This window comes from Tachypleus tridentatus, chromosome 13 (assembly GCF_004210375.1).
Source record: "Tachypleus tridentatus isolate NWPU-2018 chromosome 13, ASM421037v1, whole genome shotgun sequence".
Lineage (NCBI taxonomy): Eukaryota > Metazoa > Arthropoda > Merostomata > Xiphosura > Limulidae > Tachypleus > Tachypleus tridentatus.
Window position 1 is genome coordinate 87,460,067 of NC_134837.1, and position 27,711 is coordinate 87,487,777.

A 27,711-nucleotide genomic window follows, 5' to 3' on the forward strand; every position below is an offset into this window, starting at 1 on the left:
TACAGTGAAGAGAATATTTTATGTTATTATAAACGGATTCGAACTCGGCTCCTGAGTATGCTATAAATGTGACTTGACTCGTGCTCGTCACTGAACTTTGACATTTATGCACTGTTCTTTATACATGTTTGTGTGTTCTTAAACTGAAAGTTTTTAAAAAGATTATTTAAAATATAAAACATGAAACCTGAGGCTCATAAACAACACACACGTATATATTAATATATGAAATACGTCACATTTACTTGTGTGAAAAATTTGAAAGGTAACTGCGCGTTGATTTTGACGAGTTACTTGAAATAAGTTTGAAAAAGTTATTATAAAGCTTACAAACTTCATAGTGTAATTTATTTTAGGAATTTATAATCAAACTTTATGAGTTTCTGTCAAATGAATTCAATTTACAATACTTTTCCAGTGATGAGTTATGATTGGTTGACAAACTCATCTTCAGTGCACGCGCACACAATATCGTTAGTATCTGTGGGAACCGATATAGCTTCTAATAAACAAGCCTTTGACGTTTTAGAAACAGACCCATTTCGGTAAGAGAACGAAATTGTGAAGGACAAATTTTGTCTGCAGAATATTCCTGCTAAACTGCTGACTGCTAGATTTTTAAAATTATAAATCACATATCTCTCTATATAAATATTATTATGGAAAGTCCACATCACAAAGGAGAACTTGAAGCACTTGAAACACTAGGAAAACTGTGCGAAGCTTTTGCTTACAGATCCTCAGCTCACGGGATTCCACGCATTGTGACTGCCAGGGGAGGATTTCGGAAGTTTATGTGGCTTTTCGTGTTTGTTTTAGCGGTAGGTGGCTTTGGCTATCATAGCATTGTTTTAATCACAACCTATCTGTCATATCCTCGCTTGACAACGACTGATGAGATTCACGCTACAGAAATTGAGTTTCCTTCTGTAACTGTCTGCAACGTTAATTCTCTAAAGAAAGAATACTTTGAAAAACTCTTTCCGGTCTTTAATTCTTCATTTCCCTATCAGTTACATCCCTCGCCTATTCCCTCAGAATCGAATATTGCGAAGCCGATAGTCAACAAAGATTTAAATAATTCTGGTTTAAAAGAAGCTAAAGTTTTCAAGACCGATACATACACAACAGATGACGAAATCGTAATTAATCCGAATATTTGTCTGAATGATTCCATAGACGACTTTATCTCTAAGAGTCAAACAATGGATCTCAGTGATATGTGGATGAACCTTGTCGCGAATAAAGAAACACTCAATAAATATGGACACAAAGCGAACGACCTGATTGTTCAGTGCACGTACAACTCAAGAAACTGTTTTAATGGAAGGTAAGAATTTTCTCAGTTAAGTTAATCTCGAGTTATTTGTTCCAATAGAAGTTGAGGTTTTGCTCTAGTTATAATAAAAATACTTAAATATTAGGCTATTCTCTCGATCAAACTACTTCGAAATTTAAGAAACAACTCTTGTAGGTCTAATATTCGTCATAGAAATAACGCTAGACTAAATACTTTTTTTCCACATTTCTCTTAATTAGTCCATTACAGATTTCGAGTAAGAGGTGTGTAAAAGTAATAGTTTCTCTGACATCAACTCCGTAACGTCAAGAATTATTTGGAGTAAAAATCGCCTAAGTTGTCTGTGTTTTTGCATCATATTTATTTTCCACAAATACCGGGTTTACTGGTTTCATTGCTTCTCTAGGTTTCGACGCTGAACGCCGTAACATATTAAATCTCATTATGGTTTTAATATTATTTCAATATGCTTACACAATTTAAGATATTACTACAGTAGTACATAAACAGCTATTTAATTAACGATCATAAAATTGATAGTGAATGCTATTTCATAATGTTTCAAAGGATGGAGCTTAATGTGGCCTTACTTCAAACTTCGTTGCAAACATACACAAATATAGCAACAAATACAACAGAGTTACATCCTTACCAAGCTACAATTCCTAAGATAATGGATCTATGTTGCGTGCTAATCATAACATACTCTTTGCATAAATTACTTCTAAACTAGCTGCAGAAAACAATCATATATTTATTAACGAATTTCATAATGATCAAACTACGTCGATGTCTCTTTGAGGGCATAGTTAAATATTTGACTTTAAACCTATAAATTCGCAAAAGTAGTTGTGTATTGCATTAAGTACGAGTGTTCTTTTAATTTTACGGTAAGAAAGTAAAGCATTTTCTTTACACGTTTTGTTAATACCTAAAAATATATTGTCAGCTCGTATGGTATTAGATGGATATACTTATGCCATTGTAAAACAAAATTGGCAGGAAAAAAAACAATACGTATTGGAATGTGTTTTATATAATATCCTCTTGAAACAAACCTTAATTTCCAATGGTATTTATACGCTAGAATGAATTTACAGTATGGTTGTTTTAATTATCTGCGTCATTTTTACCAGTCTCGTTAGGGGATCCACAGTCCTGATCAACTGCGTCGATTTTGTGGTATTAGAATAGAAAGTAGATGATGCTAAAAACCTATAGATTATCCTTGATTCACTAAGCAAAATACAAACAACGCACAGATTTTGTTTCAAGTGCAAAAGACTAAAAACTCTGACCGTTCGAATGACGTGTATATTGTGTTGTACCAACTCTCAATACAGGCTACTAACGCTACTAAATCCTTCATAGGCGAGGCAGTGCATGTTTTTCAATGTTAGTTCACCTAGTGTCGTGTATCTTCATTCTGTCTAGCATTTTCCTTATACCTTTAATGTTCTCAAAAAGCATAAAGTTCAAGCTTATCGTCTTTGTGAATATAAAGTCTGGGCTTGAAAGAAGACAATTCATTACGCATACTGTATAACTTTCCTTGTTCTTATTGTGTTAAAGCACAATTTTAGGGTATATTACCATCAAGTTTGACGCGTGTTACATAACTTTTTGTCATTATGTATACCACATAACATATTCAAGATCACGTACAAACTGGAGAAACTTCATTTTCAACCTATATTATTTTGTGACGTGATGAACCGTTTCATGTTTCCTAGTGATATTCATCTTTCATAGAGCACAAACCCGAAGAAACATAGATCTTTCCTTAATCCTTTTTGTGAATATTTTGAGTTGATTGAAAGTAATACATTAGTAGTAATTCAGCGTTTAGTATATACCTTTAAATAGTTAAAATATTATATACTAAATTAAATATAAGCAAGAAAAGCAGTATTCAGAAATTTATTGTATTAAAGTAATTTGGTAATTAGTTCTCATACAGTTTATACTTTAACATGAATGTAGTTATAATATGTTATTCGTATATTTTTTAATAAAGAATGTGAAAAATATACCATGTATAACGTTTTATTTCGAACAACAACAGTTCACAAGTTTTATTGTCCACTTTTGAGAAGTAATAATAAAACAGTGGTTGTATCTTTGCACGACTATCAGAAAGCTGGTAAATTGTTTTGATGAGCTAGTATCCTAAAGATATTTACTGATGAAACAAGGGTTTTTTACAATGAAAATATTGCGTGAACGATGTTTTCAATTTTGTCCTTTGAACACAAAGGCACACAGTGTGTTTAGTGTGCCTGATGATCAAACATGCTTTCCTAATGACGTGGAAAGTACTTAGTCTGTAAATGTTCATATGTTGGTAAAACATCTTTAAAAAAGCGATTTGGTTGAAATAGAATAGTGCAGGGGTCTCATAATTTTTACGGAAAGTTATATGTATTGTAAATGTAGCTCAACTGAAAAGCAAACAGATCTACAACAAGAAACTGATTAGGCATATGAACTTTATTATTAAATACCAAATTTCTAAAGAACGTTCTTTTTTCAAACTAAAAATTGGAAAATATTCTTTCATTAGACTTTTCGTAATTCGTAATTAAAGTGCTAGTAAGTTGGCAATTTTGAATCTAGTAGCATCTGATGAAAATTAAAATATTAAACTATTAAAGTTTTTTCTGTGTGGTGAAAATCGACAACATCTAGTAGATTTAACATTATTTTAATTTGAAGTCTATCTTTTACATTTTATCTCAAAAGTTTATCAGTGCCCATTTAGTGATTAATTTTTGTGAAATAACTGCCTTGTGTTAGTTTACTACATACAGCATTCACTTTATTTTTTATTTCTGTTTTTCGTATGTTTTTCAATTTATGAGTCATAGAACCTTTAAAGAGAAAAAAATATTTAAATTTTTTTTGACACATTTTGTTTAGCCTTGTGAATTTATATGCCTATGAATTATTATGAAACAAATGTATATTATTATTACTTGTTTTGGACAAATGTAAAAAAGTATTGTAGAAATTATCCCATGATGATACTATTCACAAATAGCAGAGTTGGATATTCTGTAAAATAAAATTGTAATGGGACATTTAAAATGAACAGAAATTTATAAAAAAATAATAATTTTATCATGCCACCAGCCAGGGAGAAGAAATCACGTTATTGATATAGTTTGAAATGAATGTAAATCTAAAGATCCAATAATATATTCCAGCTTTTCTATTGTTAACGTTAAAACCACGCCATCTCCCAGATTTGGCCTGTGTCATACCATATCTGTCCAGAAGGAACAAATGAGAAGACTGAAGAAAACAGGTTCTACATTTGGTAAGACTGTTGTAGATTAATAGTATAGGATGCACGTAAGATATAGAAAAGTAGATCCCAATAAGAAAAACGTCTTCATAGGGATGATCTGAGAATAAGCAAGAGAGTAAAAACCACGTGATGCCACCTATGCATTGTTTATATAGCCAGACCTAACATGACCTTAAGGTTAGGGCGTTCGACACACAACTTGCGGGTCACCGAATCGATATTCAGCTCTAAACATGTTAACATGATTGCTCTTTCAACCGTAAGGATGTTATGACGTGATGGCTAACCCAGCTATTCATTAGTAAAGTAGTACCCCAAAAGTTGGCGGAAGGTACTGCTGGTCTGTTGCCTTTCTTTTGGTCAGCAAATACAAAATTAAGGACGTCAGCAGATGGTCCAAGTAGTTTTGGCACATAATTGTAACAGATAAATGAATATCAAAAAGGCCGTTTCTGAAACAACAGCAGAAAACACGTGGGAGAAGTATTATTATATTTTCAGCTTGAACGTCACGTTATGCAACATATAGACGAGGTCAGAGATTTTTAAGGTATCAGAATAGTCGTATCCAATTTAGAACTGCTGACGAAGAGGTGAAAAAAATCAGTGTGCTGCACTTACCTTTGTAGCTACTATCGACCGAATAACGTGGTTAACTTTCGCAGCTGAAACACCTTCACAACTGAAAGTGGGGAGTGTGTTCAGAGAAGTATCGCGGCTCGAGCTTTGGGTCTTCCGATACATAGAATTTTCGCTAGTTTTGAGGCTTTGCATAAATTTAAAAGGTTTCTATAACTATGTTTGTAATTTAAACTAGCTATTAAACACATATTCAACAACTGATCTAAGACGCACTATAATTTTAAGCACAGTTCTATTGAAACTGCTTTTGCACTAGAGATAATTTTTCTCAACACATTATTAGTGGTTAGGTATTTTATGAATTTGTTCTCACCAGTTTGAGTTTTCATCATAAACTGTTGTTTTAATAAGTTGATTGTGAATGTTAATAGCAATATTATTTATTTAGGAATTGTATTTTTGTCTATATATTTTATTGTGAGATTTAATAGATTGTGTTTTAATGATGAACAATCCAACCATAGTCTTTTGTTCCATTCTTCATCGTTAGACTACGCTTTTCGTCTCGAGAAATTGTGTTTTATCCACGTAAGTCAAACTTTGCACTGAAATCACTAGGATATAAATGAATATATACTTTATTGAATATTTTTAGTAACCAGGAATTTTATTTATAGAAGTCCATCGCGATGACTCATCAGCGTATTGAGCAGTACCTGAGGAGTGGTAGCTCTGTGAGGTCAGGAAATGTGTTTCATATCAGGATTTTGTACAAACCTATACTGGGATTGTCTGTGCATATTCACCCTTAATTTTGAGCTTGTTGACTAGAAGGCAGCTAATCGAAGGGATCTAGTACCAATTCTTGGTTTAATTTTGTTTAATGGAATAGTAAGGTTTCACTGTTACTTTTATAGTGCATTTGATACCTCAAAGTGGGACGCGCATTTTTGGAGCAAGAAGTCGAAACCATAAATTCTCGTATTCACACTGTAAGAATGCTAACCACTTAGCCATACCCGGCATGCAAATAAGTAAAAGAAAAATGATCATTCTGTATTGTGGAGTACATGATGTTGAAATATTGTAATAAAAACTAGCATTAGTTTTGAGTCAGAAAGAAAGCTATGAATTGATTTTGTTAAAGGCGTTTGGTAACTAAATGTTGTGCATTAACGTAAAAGAAATTAGTTGTCAAGTTATATGTTATTAAAGTATTTTATGCACTTAGCTCAAACTGGTATCACGAAAGCACTATGGTGAATTTGTAAAGAAATGTACTTGTGACAGTCTCTTTCTTAGAGGATTATAGGGTAAACACGAAAGTATGCAAGAAAAAGTAATTAGCAAAGAAAATAAAATTGACAAATTACTCAAAATAAAAATTATGATAGGTTGAATGGTAACAAGATATTTAGAACATTCAACGAATGTAAATAAACACTTTAAATAAATGGTTAATTCAAAAAACAAATACTAAAATAAGGTGAAAAATTGAATTCTACTCTAAAATTAAAACATTAACTGCAGAAACATGTCACGTAGTATTATATAATTGTTTTGGTTTTTGTTCAGCACAAAGTTCTACTCTAAAACATCATAATCATTATTAGGTTTGAGGCTTACCTTGAATATTGAACGAGACTATTATATGGACCAGATAGTTCCAGAGTACGGCGCTAGACTGCTAGTTCATGCCTTTGGAACAATTCCGAGTTTACAACAAGGAGGAATCATCTTGAGACCAGGGACAAAATCTTATGTCAGCATTAAGATGGTATATTGGTTATCAATGTTTCGAATGAAAACTGAAAATGCAGCAGTGTTGTATATTTCAATGTGAATTTTTAAAATAAAGAAACGCTTAATTGGTTTCAATTTTTTAAATCCAGAATATCTTGAAAAATCACATTAACACTATTAAAACTAACTGCTTGGAATTAACACGCTTCGCTACAGCTAAAAACCAGTTTTTTTTTCTTCTGAAATCAGAATATTTCTTCCGAACTTTCCATTTCATTTAACCTACAAACTCCCAGTTCATTGAAATGAAACTATATAATAATTTCATGTATTAACGAATAGACTATAACTAAACTTTTAATGAGATTCATGGTAAAGTTAATCAAGACTAAACTTGTAGAGCTATCTCCTATATTCATTATTACTGTATTATGTAGCTTTCAATTATATTAATAAAGAATCTGTCTTTCATTGATCATTAGCCATTGGCCAGCTATATCCAGGTGGTTAGGGGGTTGTCTGAGGGTTGCCGGTTCGAATCCCCTTCACATCAAATATGCTCGCCCTTTCAGCCGTTGTAGCGTTATAAGTTACGTTCAATTCCACTATTTGTTGTTAAAATAGTAGTCCAAAAGTTGGGGGTGGCTGGTGATGACTAGCTGCTTTCCCTCTTGTCTTTTACTGCTAAAGTAGGGACGACTAGCGCAGATAGCCCTCGTGTAGCTTTGCGCAAAATTAAAAAAAACTAAACAGTCATTAACTCATTTAGTTCATATTACACAGTGTAAGAGTTTGCTATTAAAACTATACAGGTATTTAATGTTGAAATTTAATGTTGGAATGTTTGTTATTTTGTCTTTTTAGGTTAATATATATCTATACAAATACGCATGCTTAGAAATTGCCTCCATTGATTTTATTTAAAATATATTACAGAAGTATTATTAGCATTACTTTGTTTTAATGTAAAATGAGTTTTCAGAATTTATACAACTAAATAGTGTGTTTAATTTTAGCCCAAAGTTTCCGAACTTTGTCAGACCAACCAAACAAAATTTCTGCAAGATCTTACTATATAAAGTCGGTGTTATTTATAATGTAAGACAGAAGTGAATTTGGTATAACAACCAGAATTAAAAAGTAAGTAAAAATTGGTGAAACCAGCTCTCTGAAATAAACTAATATGGAAAACTTAATATCACAAATGAAAACCCGAGAAAACCAGAGACCCATGATGATTAGAATGTATTGAATCATTACTTGTGTACTCTCGCTATTGATGTTTTTCACTTTATGCGCAATCACGCATTGTGCAAGCTCTGCAGTGTTATGTAAGAAGGTGTAACATTTAATTTGTTTGTTTTTTTTAATTTCGCGCAAAGCTACATGAAGGATATCTGTGCTAGCCGTCCCTAATTTAGCAGTGTAAGCTTAGAGGAAAGGCAGCTAGTCATCACCAACACTTGGGCTACTCTTTTACCAACGAATAGTGGGATTGATCGTCACGTTATAGCACCCCCACAGCTGAAAAGACGAGCATATTTGGTATGACGGGGATTCGAACCGGCGACCCTCATATTATGAGTTGAGCGCCCCTAACGAACTGGCCATGCCAGGCCGTAACTTTTAATCTTGTAATATGTTTCTGAAACCAAGTGGATACGAAATTCTATAAACTATTGAGCTTGTACCATTGGACTAGCGTTTTGAGTCAGTTTCAGTATAATTATTTGACAACGACATGAAAACACTTCTTTTATTCTTGATATTTTGTTAATCAGATAAGAAAATATACTGTTTGTTTTAGGAGGTATTCCTGAAAGAAAGCTAATAATTGGATCTCGGGTTTTTCTGTGAATGAAACGTATTTATCTTTTTAAGTTTGAAAGCAACAGGGATTTCATATAAAACAAATTGTTTGATAACCTATATATATATCGTAAACAACTTGATCACGTGTTTTCTTACTGTCTGTTTCTTGTAAGTATTTCATTCTATGCAAGATGCGAGTAAGTACGTTTCGTTGCAAATGCTTGTAAAAAGAAGATATCAAAATAAAGCATTTTGAACTATTCTAAGATAACGAGTCTTCGAACAAAATGTAAGTGGAAACACTATGATAATATTTATGTTGTTAGTCGAAATGTTATATTAATACTTACATTGTAAGTTGAAATACCATGATAATATTCACATTCTAAATAAAAACGTATGATACTAGGTTAAACATCTACGGATACGTAATACGATTTCAAATAGCCTAAAACTGACTTAAGTTGTAGTAAGATAAACAAATATCGACATGTATCCAATTTATATTTGCCAACAAAATTGGTGCACAGATTTTTTTTCCTAATAAAAATATATTTTAATATACAAACGATAATACAAGTCATAATAACGGTTATTACAAATAATGATTTATACACAAAAGTTTTACAAACTTACAAACATATTGAGTCTTCTATCTGATTCTGAACTTCCTTGATATCCTATCGGGGTTCACAATGAGTGGAATAATTTTGAATTGGTATCGGTACAGTTCTCTTAACGGGAAGTTATCTAGCTCTTCACTGATCACACGCGAATTTTTCGTAGCTGAAGTTATGTAATAAGTTCATTAAAATGCTAACGTCCGATGTTAAGCAGCTGAAGATAAATGGTTTGTGATGTTTGCAATCTATAAACTTTTCTGGTCAAATATCTGAAGTTCCCGATTAATAAGCGTCAACCACAGTTATAGCTTTCGATTTTTATAGTGTACCAACTACAGGAAACCAATAATATATGTTGTCTCTTGGCGAGTCGCATTGGTTAAGTTTATAAGCTTGAGGAGAGTTTCTGGAAGTTTCGACTAGCGCAACAATACTAATATTACACTAGTATTTACATACGCGCATACATTGTTGATTATTACACTCTACAATCTTCTACAAGTTTAATGAATAGGCGGGAATTTCATAATACAGATTTAATAGTATAAGCAGTATAAGTTATGTATATTTTTAAATATAAATTTAACTGAAAGAAACGTCGATATTAGAATAACATATAATAGTAAATCCGTCAGATCACATTTGCAGTTAAAATACAGAAGAGATTAAATTAAAGTAAGTAAAACATGAATTTCTGTTGTGTTTAAATGTTACTTAGCATCTGTTGAGATTGTATTTAATTTGCATGTCAGTTTATTACCATGCAATCAGTATTAGTTAAGAAATAGAGTGAACTTTAAATGAAGACATATCATTTTAGTTTTTTTATCTATTTTTAGCGCAAAATAGAGAGACTTCCGGAACCTTACCGTGGGTGTAGCAGTTCGTTTCAGTCCAGTCCACTAGGTGACTACTTACGACAGAATGGTCAAGAATATTTACTACTAAATAACGTCTATACATATGAGGTTGGTTTACTTTTAGTGACTTGCAAGTCGTCAATGTTCTTTTTTTGTGTGAATCAATTTATGTGCAAAGTTGATTAACTTGGTACACTGCTTACCCAAGCCGGCAGAAAGTTTACTACTATGTAATTTTTGACAGTAAGAAATTCGGGAGATAATTTTATTATTAGCTTTATATATATATAAAGGAAATTAGAAACACGTTTTCTTAGTTTATGAGAGACAGTTCGTATTTATAGTCTGAGCGTTATTTTATGCGACACATGACCCAGAGAACCTATAGTTGAGGTATGGTCATCCTAATTTGGAAGTACTGAACAAAGGGTGGCCAATCAGCCAACAGCATTTTTCCGAATCAACTAAGGGGTTGGAAAAAAAAAGGCCACAGTTACAACCAGCTCACAGCTGAAAGTGCGAATAGTGTTCATGGGCATATTTGCAGTAAAACATGTTAATCACCCCTGAACCTAATTTATGAATAAAATTAAGAGAGTACTAGAATCCAAAATTTCCTTCATCTTTAACAAACTGCCACATTTAAGACATTTAACATGGGCTTTGGAGCATTCACTGACGTTAACAGAATTATATCGTATCTGAGCAGCCTAGATTTCTGTTGAATAATGTTTTAAACATAACACAAGAAAAAATAATCCTAAGTGGCTTTGCTATAAGATAAACACACAAAGAAGAAAGAAAACGATTCACTCTCAAGCTGTGTTCACATTTATAACCCGGAACAATTGTATAGGCATAGAAAACAACAGATATTTGTGTAAGATTAATTCATCAGATATTTGATCGAGGTGAACGCCGTAGTATGCATATTTAGCGCCAAAATAGTTACAAACCCGTTGGCTCTTGTTGTTGGTCGAGATTTCCCGAGGTATTCAATTGTAAAACATCCTTCTGTAGTGGAATTCGAAAGCTTATGTGTTCAGACTACACTTAATCGGACACTATTATAACAAACCTGTCGAATTAGCCTTCAAATAGTTTTGATAAACTTAATCTAAAAAAGTGCAATTAAATTTATAAGCAAAACCAAAATAACGGATTTGTGTCAGATGGATTGTCTAAGTTGAGCACATTTCAACAATTTTATGTGTGTGTATTAATTTTGACACATAACTCGGTCAGTCTGATTTGTTTCTATGATTAAACCTGGGCGAGACTGAATCTCCATTACCCAAAACCTACTCGTTCTTTCAACTGTGGGGTCGTTATAAGTTTTCAATCAATCCCATTATTTCGATGGCGAAAGAGTAGCTCCAGCGTTTGAGGTAGGTGGTGGTGACTAGCTTTCATCCCTCTAGTCTTACATTAAAGACGGCAGATAATCCTCGTGTAGCTTATTGTGAAATTAAAGAAAAACAAAACAAACTTTTCAGAGTTAGTTACATAAGTCAGAAAGAAGGCGGAGTGTTCTTTACACAGGTAAAACTAGAATGAGCAGGTAAAGAATAATAATGACACGATAATTGAAAGCGCATGTTTTGTTAAAAAATACGAATACTAAGGCAAGTGAGAAAGACAAAATACTCTTTTATATTCAAATAAAACAAAAAGTAGTTAGACTAATTACTGTGACACTAATCAACTTCTATGGGGTGCTAAAATAATGTGATTGTTCGGACGAGTAAAAATACATTATCAACAGTCAAAAGGTTCGTATACTGAAACCACGGGTCACAATATTTCGTATAAAGATTTATTAATTGTAATTACAGGATCGTGACATTAAAGAAAGATTAGTGATAGAAAAAGAACGACAGGCTTTTAATGACTTACAAACATCCTTTGATCTGAAATTATTCTAAACAGTTTCAATCAATACTTAGCCATTTGTTAAGAATAGTTATAATTATGGCTTGATGTCTTATGTAACTTATAATCCTTTTACATATTCTGTAATATATACTTTCTTTTGATTACTTCTTTACCGAATGTTTTAAGTAAGTTAGTTATTGTTTTTACTTACTATATCGTTAACTACTATGTATAATATTATTACCAGATTCCGCTGAAGAAACTTTTGTAAATAAAAATGTTTTTGTCTTACCAGCATTTATATTTTTATTATTAAACTGATAGATGTATTACGATTATGATCCCGCTAACAAATATAGTTTAACAGTTTGAAAAGAAAGACTTACAATTCCTTTTCTTGTCGTTCATTCATCAATCACTCGACTGTCGTAAGAGCTTTTTTAATTAATCCTATAAACTTCCTACCTCTAGTTATCTCAGAAAAAAAGCAACGTTATTCATTTTCAATCATTAATTTATTAATTAGCTGAATATTCTACTTGTTGGACAAACATTTAATTTCAACTATACTAATTAGGAGACTTATGTTACAGTCTCAGTCAACCACAAGAGTTGTAAAATCCACTCTCTACTTTCATTTCTTCACGTGATTTCTGTGGAGTGTTAGATATGCACTGTCAAAATTTTTCTTCATATCAGAAACAATCTACAAATCCACCTTTGATTTGTAGAGCAATAAAGTTTTGAGAGGCTCACCAATGACAGTTTGTTTATGTTTTTAACTTGTTCACGTTACTTAACCATTGCAACGCATAATTTACCTTGTCTAGCTATCTGCACACACAAGACAAGAACTTATAAAACAACAACAACAAATCATTTGCTTAAATGATGCGGCGACATAAGCATATTCAGTCATCTGATTACACGATTATCCGTCAGATAACGGATCATTTCAATACAGAATGATTTTCTGCAAAGATACTCTACATATAGCTACCAGAATTTTCCCTTTTTATGTATTTCCTTTGAGTAGCACACACGATACACTGTCTTTACTATATCACAGTACTGGTGCACATTTATAATTGTAAAGGTTACTTTTATTTATTCGTCACAGCGAATTACACCTCTTTATGCTTTCCAGTTTTTGCATTGTTCATAACCAAAAGTATTTTCTACGTTAGCTCTCTTGTAACCACTATTTGTATAATCGAAACTGACCCCTACATTTACATGAATCGCAAAAATAGTACAACACACTATTCTATCTTGGTAGCTAACATGCAAGTGCTAGATGTTATGTACAGCAGTAATACGTTCAGGGTAAGACAGTCACTTTTCATCTTGTTGCATCGAGTCCATCAGTTGCTCTTCCTGATGTTCCTGAGTTGTTATTTTAGTGTACATTAAGAGGCAGAATTTTCCACACTTGTATGTTACTTGTTGCTGTTGCTACAATGGCTTTGAAAGCTGCACATTGTTTCAGATCATGATATAAATAAATGGACAAATTCTCATTATTTGGCAAGAAAGTGAATCCACTAGTATTTTCATGCTATTGACCTAGACTATATTATACAGTGAAGATCTTATAGATTATATTATACATGATCTTATAGAGTTCTTATCCAACACGTAGTCAAATATTTGATAATAATTATCTTTGCCAGCTATTTCTCTGATGCATGCTTTTCAGATAGTAAACTTCCTATCATATAAGTAGTGATGATAGTGTCTGATAGTTACTAAGAGTAGTTGAGAGTACCAGTTAAGGAAGTAAAAATGTACAAAAGAAAATGATAAAAAATATTTCCTTTCCTTCTTTCTTTTGTTGTTAATCACTAATGACCTTATTAAATACCAACTGCATAACCTGATTTTTGGAAAGTAATAGTCTAAATGATTAAGAACTTGTTTCTTTAAATTCCTTGCCAAAAGTCTATAAAAAGTAGAAATGTGTCCTGTTTTAGTTTTTGTCTCTTTTTGGGCAAAACTCCTAAAAATGTAGTCCACGTACATCGTCCGACAGTTCCCAATTATCATACAAAAACTTACAAAAAGCGAGATAATCATTTATGGTTGATGGATGTCAATAGTGTGCAAAATAATGGAAATGAACCATATTTTATGGTGTTGTTATCCATTTCTCGGGCAAAAACTTCTGAAACAAAACAATCCTTTTACACCAGTGGACAGTTTCTAGTTACCATACAAAACATTACGGTTATCGAGCCAGCATACTCTTCTAGGTGATAGATGCTAACACAATCACATAGATATACACATAAAATATCATTTTTTGTAAAGAAGTTCCTTTTTTATCCATGCAATATTCGTGCTCTGCATGACAACTATTCAAACTGACAATAGTTTTGTGGAGTAGTTTACATTACAAAAGGTTCCAACGTAAGGCTATCATGTCCAACACACCCCAACCCTTTCTACATGGTTTCCACAGCTCATTTAGAATATGAAAATTATAGATTAGTATTGATCATTTCACGGGTTCAATTGCATAGAAACTTATAGCTACTTCGTACAGAAACATGACTGTTCCATTTTATAGCTGCTTTATGAACATGATGGTTCACTGAGAGATATGGCTAAAAGCCTTTTCTTTGTGAACCCACATCCTGTAAGTTTAGTTTCCAGGTGGAGATTCTTACTGTTAATTCTAAATAATGCTGCCTGGGATATGTGAACAACTTTTCCCACTGATATTTGGTTTAGGGATCTTTGTCTGTTACAAGACGATGCAATTTGTTTATGATGGGTATGACTTGTTTCAGATCTCTTTTGGATAAGTGTTGGTGTCTGAAGTTTATCCATATTTATTTGACTTTAATGTCTTTAAGTAAAAGGAATACCCTTGTTTTTGAAATTTTAAGCCCCTGATCTGAATGTAACTTTATGGTATGGGTTTACAAACATTTTTTTTTATCAAAAATGGCTGTTACATGCTTTTCTCTTAGAAGTGATAACTTTCCGGTGGTGCCACATTATCTCCGAAATACCAAAGGCAAACCCTTCCACCGTAACATTATATCAGCTGTAGTAGTTAATATATGGCCTACTGATTTGCATATTAAAAATAATCTTAATACAAGTACTTAACCTCTATATCCTACTGTCACTGATATTGGTATCAAGTATGAATGAATTTCAAAATAATTTATTTATAAAATGGAATGTTTGATCACATTTGCCCATTCACCCAAATTGTGTATCTTATTTATTCTATGTAGGAAATGGTGAGAGACGCCGAAAAATATGGCTAAAATTGTTAGTAACAGAATGTTAAATCTAGAAAGCATTCGGTTCTCGCATTGGAACTAGTTTTTGAAGACTGCAAATTTTGCAAGATCACTAGACACTCTTTCCATGACAAAAAACTTCACTTTAAAACCTTAATCTTTAATAAAAGAAACGCCATTCTCAGATCGTCAGTTGTGGAATTAAGTATTTGACCAAAAACCAAAATGTCATTTACTTAAATGAGATATCTTTACCATTGAAGCTCTCTTAGTGTAAGCTCCATATACCTTTTTAAATAGGCAGAGGAGTTACACAGACTCTATTGTATATTGACAAATTCATTCAGTTTTACAGAGATTTATGTTTACTTTGATCATGCAGTTTGACTTTCCAGTAGCTTTACATTGCATCCAGACATTCGTCCATTTAAAACAAAAGAAAGCCTTTGCATGTGTTATTGCATTCACTCGTCGTAAGTTCACACACAACATCTGAGTTCCATATTTTCTCACAATGAGTACTAGAAATGACAAAACACTCCTTGAAAGTTTCATTATTCCATCCTTGAATATCCATTTGATCTCATCATGAGAATGTTACTTTCTCTCCAAGAAAGCCTACCTGGTAGTGACGACTGTTCTATGAAATGTGAATCACCTGTGTCTATGTTATGATGTTTAATTTCTGTTATACTAAAAAGATCACCTCTACAAACACATTGGCAAACTTTATGAGTTATTCATGACTTACTATCAATGACTGGGACACAGCCCTCTATTAGTGACCTCATATATTTAGGAAGCCTCTTATTTATTTTCCTATGTGTTGCAATGATGTTAGTTTATAACTGATTTGTATTATCTCTAGCTTTGTTATAATTTCAAAGACCATTTGAAGCGGAAACTAAATAGTCGATTGTTCATAATAACATAACAAAACCAGCAAAAGGATAAGGATCCGGTTTAGTAACTGTTTGAAAATATGTAGCCTGATATTTGGTCAGAAAACACCTTGACTTGAAGAGATGGAATCAATCTACTAGACGTCATCTTTAGTATAACACAGAGCACAATTTAAAACTTTGGAAGTCCTCCTACACTATCACTTTAATTACTGGCAAGCTAACTTACTTTTTGTTTTTTTTACTTCCGCTATGAAATACAGTTGCAAGCAAGTAGTTTCTGCCATAACTTATACTGCTGTATGGATGAGATGCCATAATTGTTGGATGAAAGATCTCATCTCCATCAAGTCTGGAAGGAGATTGTGACAAATAGAATATAGTTAGGTAATGTCAATAGCATAATGTCGTGATACATAGAAATATTAATCACCATTGCATTTCGTTTTCATCATACCTAAAAGATGTGGATTTAGGATGTTATTAGTTAACCTCACCATCATTGAAGGCTTTTGTTTACTTCAAGTGACTGCAGAAGTGTGATGGAATCGTGGCTGTTCTACTTGAGGGACTTTGTTGTCCATATGAATTCATCACTCTCTCTTGTCACAAATAATTCTGGTTTGCTGTTTAGAAATGTATGGGCTATTTAGTGAGTGTTTAGGAGTTTCATAGATACCACCCCAGTTGGTTGTAGGATGTCTACCTTAGTAGTTAGTATTGTGATCTATTCATGCTATATTATGTTCCTGCATGTAGAAGATAACAAAAAGAGATAAAGTTACTTAGTTCCTTCTAGCTTCTTTCTTCTATATTCTTGTTCATGACGACAGAGTTAGAGGGAGGTATTGGTCCAGAGAAGGGACTTTTCTAATCTTCATTACATTCCCAGATAATTTTCTTACCGCAACTGCAGTATCCATCTTTCCATCACAAGTATTAGGACGTTTAAGTATTTAAAGCTTTTCATTAACATGAAATACAGACTTTATAGTTATGACAAGTCAAAGAGACTAAAGGAGCAAAAATACACGTTCAAACTAATCACCAGAACAATAAACCTTAATTACGACATCAAAATGGCAACATAATAACTTATTCAGTGATAAACTCGGGTGAAAATGAAGAAGAAAAACAGAGCATAAAGAATGATTATATTTGAAATTTGGATTTGAGAATCGCCAATAAAGGAAACACAAATAACAATAATCTTTATTACAGTACTGAGGAAAAACAAAGAAAATTATACGCTTCACAAATACTTTATTTATTCACGACCATGTCTTCATCAGTAAAGGTATCATCAAATACAGATTGAAATGTTCTGTTACAGGTTTGTATATGTTTGAGTTCCTGGTAAGTTTTCATTAAAAATGTAATAAAATTTTCCATTTCTTTATACTTTAGTTGATTTTGTGATATTGCGTTTCTTGCCTAAAATACGTACTACCTACTATGACCGAACAAAATCAAACCGATCACGTGTCTGAACTGCAAGTTAAATAGTTCAGAAGTTGTAACAACCATTATTGATTTTATCGTTTTTTTATTAGGTTTCAATGACAGTTTTTTAATAACGTACATGTAAATAAGTGATATATTTAGATTATTATTTCCATATTTAGTAGTGTAAGTCATGTTAGTCATTAGAATGGTTATTTTATTCATTTCCCTGGTGACAGTACTGTCAAGCCCTTTGTCAAGAAGCTGAATTACTTCAAATGTGTGGTTGTTTGGGGGAAATTTCTCATGAAAGTAGCAATTCTTGTGACGCCTGCAACTTAACACAAGGTAAAGCATGATGTAATATTAGTGGTAAAACTCAGTATGTTTGTTATGGTAAGAGTACTTATCGTAGTTTTGAAGACAGTATTATTAATGATGATGTAAGTGATGGTTTTAAGGAAGAGATAATTTATTGAATACATTACGAAAGTAATAATTAAATGCAATGTATTCTAAAAAATTGTGTATGTTGTTACTCAACTTTCTAAATGTTTTTTTAAAGTTAACTTTTTATGCTTAGTGATTATAATAAATAAATATAACGTAATTTAAAACGACTTAAGTTCTTATGTCTGCGTCTGCTTGAAGTTGTTGTTTCAGTAGTGCTTGGAAATATCGTGTTATAATTGTTTAAATGCTAACTTTTAAATAAACACACTACTTGGTGATGTTTTCGTATACAATGTTTAGCTAATTGCCATTGGTCTCAGCAGTTCCTTCTTTGATATCTTGTTTTTATTATAAAAAATTGATTAATATATTACAAATATTTGTTACCATTTCAGATAGTTATTTAACTTAACAGGTACAGTTAGTTTATTATTAAAGACGACAACCTGAAATATTAATTGATGTTTAATTACCTGATTTTTTTGTTTTATAAGAATGTTTTTTTGTAATCATCCAGTTATTTATTCTTATTTATAAATGAGAAAAGTCAGATAACAATTTATACTGACATTACAGTGAAATGTCGCAGGCAGTTTTTCAGAAAGTCTGTTAGAAGTAACACCAAGTGTTTTAAACTTTGTAAACCGGCATGTCTGTAAGTACAAAATTTTTTGTTTGTAAGAAACTGTTTATAGCCATAGATTTTAAAGCAATTAACGCTAAAAGAGACTAACTTTACTTGTAATTTAGATAAAATATGACAAAAAGATTACTTGTTAAGGGTAACCGCTTTCTTAAGCTTCTTATTTCGTGTTTTTATAATTATATATATTTTGCAATGCTTTAGGATTTTTTCTAAATAGAACACACAGATTTTATTTTGCAGTAATTTTTGATGATATTTTTGTTATGTTAAACTTTTAAAATTAAGGTTGTTTGTAAGGTAACGTTGAAAGAGTTAACACCTTTCAACTGCATTTATTGTTTTTGGAATTTCGCACAAAGCTACTCGAGGGCTATCTGTGCTAGCCGTCCCTAATTTAGCAGTGTAAGACTAGAGGGAAGGCAGCTAGTCATCACCACCCACCGCCAACTCTTGGGCTACTCTTTTACCAACGAATAGTGTGATTGACCGTCACATTATAACGCCTCCACGGCCGGGAGGGCGAGCATGTTTGGCGCGACCGGGATGCGAACCCGCGACCCTCAGATTACGAGTCACACGCCTTAACACGCTTGGCCATGCCGGGCCAACTGCGTTTGTCCTTAAGCGTGAAATTTAGTGTTTCTCAAAATCATGGAGTCATGATGTTGAATTATATTCTATACTAACAAAGTTAAGTCTACTTTTTAGTTATTTACCCTTGTTTGTTGTCTCCATAGTGAGTTTCTATTGAGTAAGAAAGTAAGTGTATTTGGTTGTTTAAGTCATTAAACATCTCAATGTGTCACATTATCTAGTAATGAAAATTTATTTAACACGTTAATTTCAAAACAAAAACGAATCGAACATAAGAAAATATCTTGGTAAATTAACAAACAATATAACATTTCTAATTAAACAACGATAAATAATGAAATAAAAATAATAAATAGAATAATATTTCATCTTTTAAAATAAAATTAATTTGGTAATATTTAAATTACATTATTTAAACCTTAAAAGAAAGAAAAAAACTAGGGTGTAAGCACCTTGAATGTTGAGGAACTGAAGAAAAAAATGAGATGTGTGAGTCTTTGTTTGTTATTAATCACAGAACTGTAGGTTAGAACGGCTGGTATGGGTATTATCGCTTTTATTGATAAGTAGAAAACAACAGTAAAAGTATTGATACCCATACCAGCCGTTCTGAGATATATTTTTATTTCAAGCGTGTTTCACGTCACCAAAAATAACCGCTAAACAGCACAATGGGATATATGTATTCTGTCTATCCCTGGTGTCAAAACCTGAATGCCAGCGTTACAAACCTCTACTGAGCCACTGTGATATTATAATAATGCTGTTCTCTGGAATGACAAATAGGATTATGTTTTAGGATCAATAAATTTTGCATGACATTGCCCTCTTTGTTGCACACCGCTTCTGACTTTGTTACAAGGTTGTGTTTATTTTTATCAGAAATTAACTCGCATCAAATTTAAACATAACAAAGTTCTGTTTATTATTTTATAAATAATACATAAAAAATTTGGTTTTGATTCTTACTGGCAGTATATTTTTCTTCCTTCCCTCTCATAACTTTCAGTCTCTTCTTTTTTTCTGTTAAATGCATGTATTTTACATTTCTTTCTGAAAATTACACCAACAGGTTCCTTTCTGATGTACCTTCCACACCTCTTTTCCGTAATTAGGATTTAATGGGGATGCGTAAACTACGGAGCTACTAAATACAAAAGTTTAATAATACAATAATTACTTAGTGCTGTAATATCTTCATTTCTTAGGGACTAATTAAAAGTCGACCGCTTCCTTAACTCTTTCAATTCTAGACGATTTTCACACCGAACTTCATAACACCTTGGTGGCTCAATGTATGCTTAAATGCTTAGAAAACTAAATTTTTGGGTTTTATCCCACTATCGCATTTAATTTTCTATACTTTAATTTCTAAGAACAATAAAATTCATTCATAATTTTTCATTAATAAGCATTTCCTTATAGTATTGGATAATTTAAAACAGAATTCAGAAGAACTATTTACGTACGTGCCGGTCCCGGATGGTAAGGTAGTTAAGGCACTCGACTCGTAATCCGAGGGCCGCGGGTTCGAATCTCCGTCACACCAAATATGCTCACCCTTTCAGCCGTTGGGGCGTTCTAATGTAACGATCAATCCCACTATTCGTTGGTAAAAGAGTAGCCCAAGTGTTGGCGGTGGGTCGTGATGATTAGCTGCCTTCCATATAGTCTTACACTGCTAAATTAGGCATGGCTAGCGCAGATAGCTCTAGTGTAGCTTTGCGCGAAATTAGAAAACAAACAAACATACGTACGGAGAAGGAGTTTCGAAAGGGTTCGTCCGAACAACCTATTTTTGTAATCTAAAATAATTGTGCTTACATAGTTGTAGCGTACTTGCTTATGTTCTTTAACATTTTACACGTAATCTACATTCATCTGATAAAGCATTAGCATTTTTTGGTATGAAATAGTCGCTCGTACCTAGACCTTCGTAGCATTAGCTGATTTAATCTACATTCATCTGATAAAGCATTAGCATTTTTTGGTATGAAATAGTCGCTCGTACCTAGACCTTTGTTGCATTAGCTGATGTAATCTACGTTCATCTGATAAAGCATTAGCATTTTTTGGTATGAAATAGTTGCTCGTACCCAGACCTTCGTTGCATTAGCTGATTGTATTTCGCATACGTGTTAATTTTTGATTCCATAAATTAGAAATCCCCTTCCAAACATTCTGAATAAAAATACGTAAACAAGACAATATACCAATTGAAAAACTAATATGGTGGAGCTGGGGGAAAGTTTTGAAAAACTGGAAAACTTTAAGCTAATTTAAACTGAATGTTAGTGAATAAAAATGAAAATTTTCATCGAATCTTATGTAAAATTAAAATTCGCATATTTCAATTGTTGAATTGTTAAAGGTGTATTTGGTAAGTCTTTGAATTAAGATTCTTGATTGAAGTTAGAACTTTTATAAATGTATTGTTTTATATTACCACCATAGAATAAGCATTGAAATAATTATTGTGCTGATATTAATTATTTAAAATTGACAATAATAATACAAGTTTCATAATGTGCCACTCGTGTCTGAATAATTCAGGTTAGGCTTGAATTTATTTTATTTTTAACGAACTTGATGTTAATATAAATTGATATTATTAATCTGTCAACTTAACTTATTTTCTTTACATTAAAAATGTTAATTTTGTTGCACTATTGGTTTAATTTATTGACAAAGTTCCGAGTTACTTATATCGTCGAACGCGAAAAATAATGGTTGAGCATTTCAGTCATGCTAAGAGTCTCTCTGTAATAACAGACAGTAAATTTACATTTTTATTCTTCAAGTCACTTCACATTTTAAAAAATGAATAATACTGTGATTAAGTCTTAATAAGTTAGTGTGGAATATCTTGCGTGCGAAATAAATATAGCATCAACATTATTCACGTCTGTTCTCTTGTCATTTCGAAAGTGAATGTTGAGTTTTGCCTGCATGCGCAGCTTTTAAAAGTAAAGAAAGACAAACGCTTAGACAGACACCATGGTTCTCACTGTATATATAACATTTGGCGATATATTAAGTAGTATCACGCTGCGTTTTATATTTTTCGTTAAACGCTTTTGAGAAAATAAAAAAATAGGAAAAAAGAAATACTTACAATAAGAAGATCAGTTTTGATTCCAGTCTTCGTTGATTTTAAGCATAGAGTATGAAAGGATCTGTAGACAGCTCATTTTAAACACCTGTAACATAAATTCTGATTATTTTTTTTATGATAAGAGACATTCGGTACGACATGACAGTTTCTCAGTCCGATTGGCCCAGCTTACCCCACCAAGCGGAAGTTTTGAAGAGATGGCCAAATCTAAATTGGAAGCTTGCCAACCATGTCATTACCCATACCCCTGAAAACCAGGAAGGAGAAGCATTTCAGTATCGGAACCATAAATTTGTATTTGATGTCGATTCAATTAGGTAGTATTCAATAAACATTTGAAGACACCCTGAGATTAAATTATTTTTCTTTGCTTTAAACCAAAATGATTTTAAAAACAATGTGATGGTAGCATGAGACAATAATTCTTATCTTCATTTCTTCTTTACAACTGATAGTTTATCTGTGTTTACTTCTGCAAACATCTTTTATACGAATTAAAATACTTTGGAAGAATGACCTCTCTAGGGTAGAAATGTATGTATTTGAATCTACTTTTTTCTATTGCAATTTTCTAGTTGTTTACGTTTAGAACATCTAGTACTACAAGTGATTAAATATTTAGTCCACTACAAATAATGAACAATTAAAATGGAAATAAATAACATTGATTTTTATTCTCAGCTTCTGTTAAAAATATGTAAATGCCATTGAATATTCACCAAGTTGGTTAGCCAATGGTTGCATTCTATGAAATAAATATTTATCATATTATTTACAAATTTTTGTAAAAGAACTAGTGATCAGTCCAAAATATCGGCTCGATCTTCCGTCTTCAGGGTGTTATGTATAGTTTTTGAAACTTATTTTTAGTACTAGTACTGGTTTACCTAATCCCCTGAAAATCTGTAGCTTAATAAGATAGAGTTGGTTTTCTAATTTGGATTGTTAAACTTTATTATATTTTAACGTACGGCTTGCGGCATAATTATAATTCAGTTTCATATATTTCGGTCATGAACGTGCTATAGTAATAGAATAGTTTAAGAACAAATAATTATATACTTTCACCAATGTCTGCTGAGAACTGAACAGTTCGCTTCACTTGCAGTTTTTTTTCACAAGAAGATCGTGAATTTCCTTGAAAATGTTCCCATGTAGTAACATTTATATAATAATAGGCTAACGAAATCTTGTGATAATGGTTTATTTACGTCACTTTCCATAAGTATACAAGATACTAAGATATTTGTCAGCGAAATGTCCAGTAATGTGTTTCTTCAACTAAATAAAAAAGTTAGATTTACCATGCAGCTTGAAATAAAGTTCAAATTTACAAACTAGGACAGTAATGTCATTTGGCACGTTGTTAGAGTGCTCGACTCCTTCTCTCATTGACTATGCTCGCTTTTTCACTCGTCAGGATGTTATAATGTTACAGTCGATCCTATTATTCATTGGTAAAAAAAGTAACTTAAGAGTGGGTAGTGTTGAGTACCTTTCATTGCTAGGACGGCTATCGCAGATAACCGTTGTGTAACTTTGCGCGAAATTCAAAATAATCTTCTATTACTATCTCTTTAGGGGTGGGATATTTAGGTTTATGTAAGATTATTAGCACAAATTTTCCTTTCCTATGTATCAATATTTGCTTTAAAAACCTTGTGGATATGCCTATAGAATAATGAAGCAGATATTTCTAGTTTATTTTAAATTAGATGTCTAGAGTCATTTAGTTGTTCTGAGCATCACTATGTCATGTGGTAGCGAAAGATCCAGACGCTAAGTTTATTGTATCAAATTTTTTCTGTACTTTATATTCTCAATTAATATTATTTTTTCTTTCATGTCACATTTCTTTCGTTTTATTTTTATTTTATAAAGAAAAACTTTTATTTTTTTCTATACCACACAACAATTATTTTTCCTATTAACAGTACAATGAATATCATACGCTTATTATTAATGAAGCACTGGCACATATATTTTAAAAATAACACACAGACATACATATTATTTTTTAATAAATATTGATACTTCAACAATGTTTATACTACATTTTAATATTTAGATAAATTATAGCACTCGACTCGTAATTTGAGGGTCGAGGGTTCGAATCCTCGTCACACAACATGCTCGTCCTTTCAGCGTGGGGGCGTTATAAAGTGACGGTCAATATCTCCATTCGTTGGTAAAAGAGTAGCCCAAGAGTTGGCGGTGGGTGGTATATACTAGCTGTCTTCCCTCTAGTCTTAAACTGCTAAATTGAGGATGACTAGTGCAGATAGCCCTCGTGTAATTTTGTGCGAAATTCAAAAAAAAAAAACAAACAAACAAATATAAATTTTAAATATAATGATATCTGATTTCTTCATTCTTTCTCCATCTCGGGCATAATAAGTTCATTACAGTTTTAGATGCTATGGTGTTATTAGCTGGTTGTTCAGGTTTTATTTTAGATTTCGAATTAAAAGTGCTTCTTTTTTCCTTAGTGTCTGATGCTGATCTATTGTTTTGTAGTATTCAATGTTAGGCTTTTCGATACAGTCTTATTATAAACGATTCTGAATTCCAGAGTTGTTGGAAGAACTGTTTTGCGCATTTTCCTTAACACTGGTAGCCAGGGTTCAGGTCGTTGAATATTAACATTAGAATGTTTACTAGTTTGTAACACACACGCAAAATGAAAAACAAACAAATAAACAACAACAACTTTTCCTTGTTAATTTATTAATACAACTAATAAATGTGAAATACAAAGCAAAAATATTGAATTTAAGATAATACATATAATGATGCATCGTAATTAATTAATGTGTAGCCAATTTCCGTTCGTTGTTTAAGCTTTAATTAATTTTCTTATTTCAGGCGTAACCTCCTGCGAGTTCACATTTATTTACAAGAAATGAATTACTTCTGGGTTAAGGACAAACCTGGCTATACTGTAAGTTATAACTGTTTTACTATTATTGTGTTCCTCGTAGCAGTGAGCACACGATTGTATAACTGTATGTAATATTTCGTATTTGACCTGTAACAATATCAGCATTAATTATATTGGTATAAAGAGTGTATCAGTAACAATAGTTTTATTTTATTTTTGCCATGTAATTTTCAGTCTTCAAAAAAAAAATGAATCCAAGTATTGTGTTATAACCTTACACTGTTGATGTAATACAGTAAATTCAGGTTCAGGTTAAACTAAAGAAAAAGACAAATGAAGCGAAAATTATTCGTATTTTTACTTTTTATGCATTTCTGCGTTTTATACGTTTAACGGAATAACATAAGTTCTATAGAGAAAAACAAAGGAACAAAATGTGAAACACTAAAATTCTCAATGTTTAGTTTAATATTTATAAAAAGTTGGAAAGGTTTGACGTGTTTCTTAATTGTAAATATACACAATAAGCTAGTTGTTCTGCGTTCAGCGTAAGGAATTGAACCAGGGTTTCAATTCGAGTTTCATTCTCGAATGAGATAAACTTGCATAAAATTCAAGAAAAGAACATTTCACTTACTAAGTTTGTTTGTTTTTTGAATTTAGCGCAAAGCTACACGAGGGCTATCTGCACTAGCCGTCCCTAACTTTGGAGTGTAAAATTAGAGGGAAGGCAGCTAGTCATCACCACCCAACGCAAACTCTTGGGCTACTCTTTTACCAACGAATAGTGGGATTGACCGAACATTATAACACCCCCCACCTGAAAGGGGAAGTATGTTTACTGTGACGGGGATTCGAACCCGCGACCCTCAGATTAAGAGTCGAGTGCCTTAACTACCTGACCATGCCGAGTCTCTGTGGAAAGAACATGTAGTCTTTCGCTTTCGTTTTATTTATTTTTTAATAGATGTTTTTGTTTATATTACAGAGATTCACGTTTAAAAAGTAATCCACTTATATTTGATTCTTATATCAGTTGAAGAAGATTGTAGGAGTAAGGACGTTAGGTTTCTTTTTCAGAATGTTTTTCTATTTAGTTTTACAATTTTAATAAGCAAAAATAACATATTGAGAGGTTTTCTCAGTTTTGAATCCAGAAAGAATGCTTCATAATACAAAATTTAAAACTTAAGGTACGTTTGCAATTGTTTTATATTATTATTAAACTGTAAACTTCTGGTTCTTTACCATGTATAGCTTCCTCAACTTTTTGCTGATTTGGGAGGCTGCCTGGGGTTGTATATTGGGGTTTCAGCCATCACCATTGTAGAGATTTTAGAACAATTCACTAGTATTGTTAACTTCTTGTACATTCGACGGAATCGGGGTGCAGTTATGAACCGTGAATTATCACCGTCCAAAATATTTTCAAGCCCAGTCACGAAGCCCAAGATCCGAAACATCTCAATTCAAGTAACGGATGCCAACGGAAGTAAAGGAAGAAACAACTGGAGACGAAATATCCCTTTGCAGCAAATACAGCAAAGATTCGCTCCACGCCGCAGCATGTAAGCATAATTTCAGCAAAGATTCACTCTTCGCTGAAACATGTAAGCACCTGGTAACGCGTCTGCTTAAGTGTGGGATGTTTCTTAAATGTAAAATGCTTGTGCATTGAAACTTAGTGCTATTATTTTGTTGTCTGTTTTGAAATTTCGACTTTATCTAGAGTATGATTGACAGATATGAAACTGTTATGATAATTTTGTATACTAAATATTGTTTGACAACTTGCAGATATTCTGCTGTAATAGTTATTGCTTTCACTTCATCGTTAGTTATTTTTCAAAGAATATGCTTATTTCAACAATGTAGAAATACATCATTGTCAGACTGTTTGTGTGTTCGTTTTTAAATTTTGCGTAAAGCTACACGAGGGCTATCTGCGCTAGCCGTCTCTACTTCAGCAGTGAATGCCTAGAAAGAAAGTACCTAGTCATCACCACCCATCCCCAACTCTTGGACTACTCTTTTACCAACGAGTAGTGGGATTGATCGTCACATAATAACGCCCCCACGGCTGAAAAGGCGATCATGTTTGATGTAACAGAGATTCAAACCCGTGACCCTCGCATTACAAGTCGAGTGCCTTAACCTCCTGGCCATGCGGAGCCCTTATCAGAATGTCTCTTTACATTGTATTCAGAAATTAATTCACTGTTATCCATGATTATACAATAATAATTGAAAGTATGTGATAATACGCTTACTTAGTTTTTCTGATCACAAATTTTAAAAGTAAAAGTGTAAACATA

The 27,711-nt window shown here is 32.4% G+C and overlaps 1 protein-coding gene across 1 annotated transcript; it reads left to right on the top strand.

Moving 5' to 3' along the window:
• LOC143236213 (acid-sensing ion channel 4-A-like) lies at window positions 1-27,711 on the top strand. The gene is made up of 9 exons (XM_076474493.1): window positions 1-1,330; window positions 4,507-4,619; window positions 6,806-6,969; window positions 10,210-10,338; window positions 17,947-18,055; window positions 18,737-18,815; window positions 22,638-22,832; window positions 25,381-25,456; window positions 26,654-27,711. The coding sequence occupies exons 1-9, from the start codon at window positions 660-662 to the stop codon at window positions 26,966-26,968; spliced, it is 1,851 nt and encodes a 616-aa protein (XP_076330608.1). The 5' UTR covers window positions 1-659; the 3' UTR covers window positions 26,969-27,711.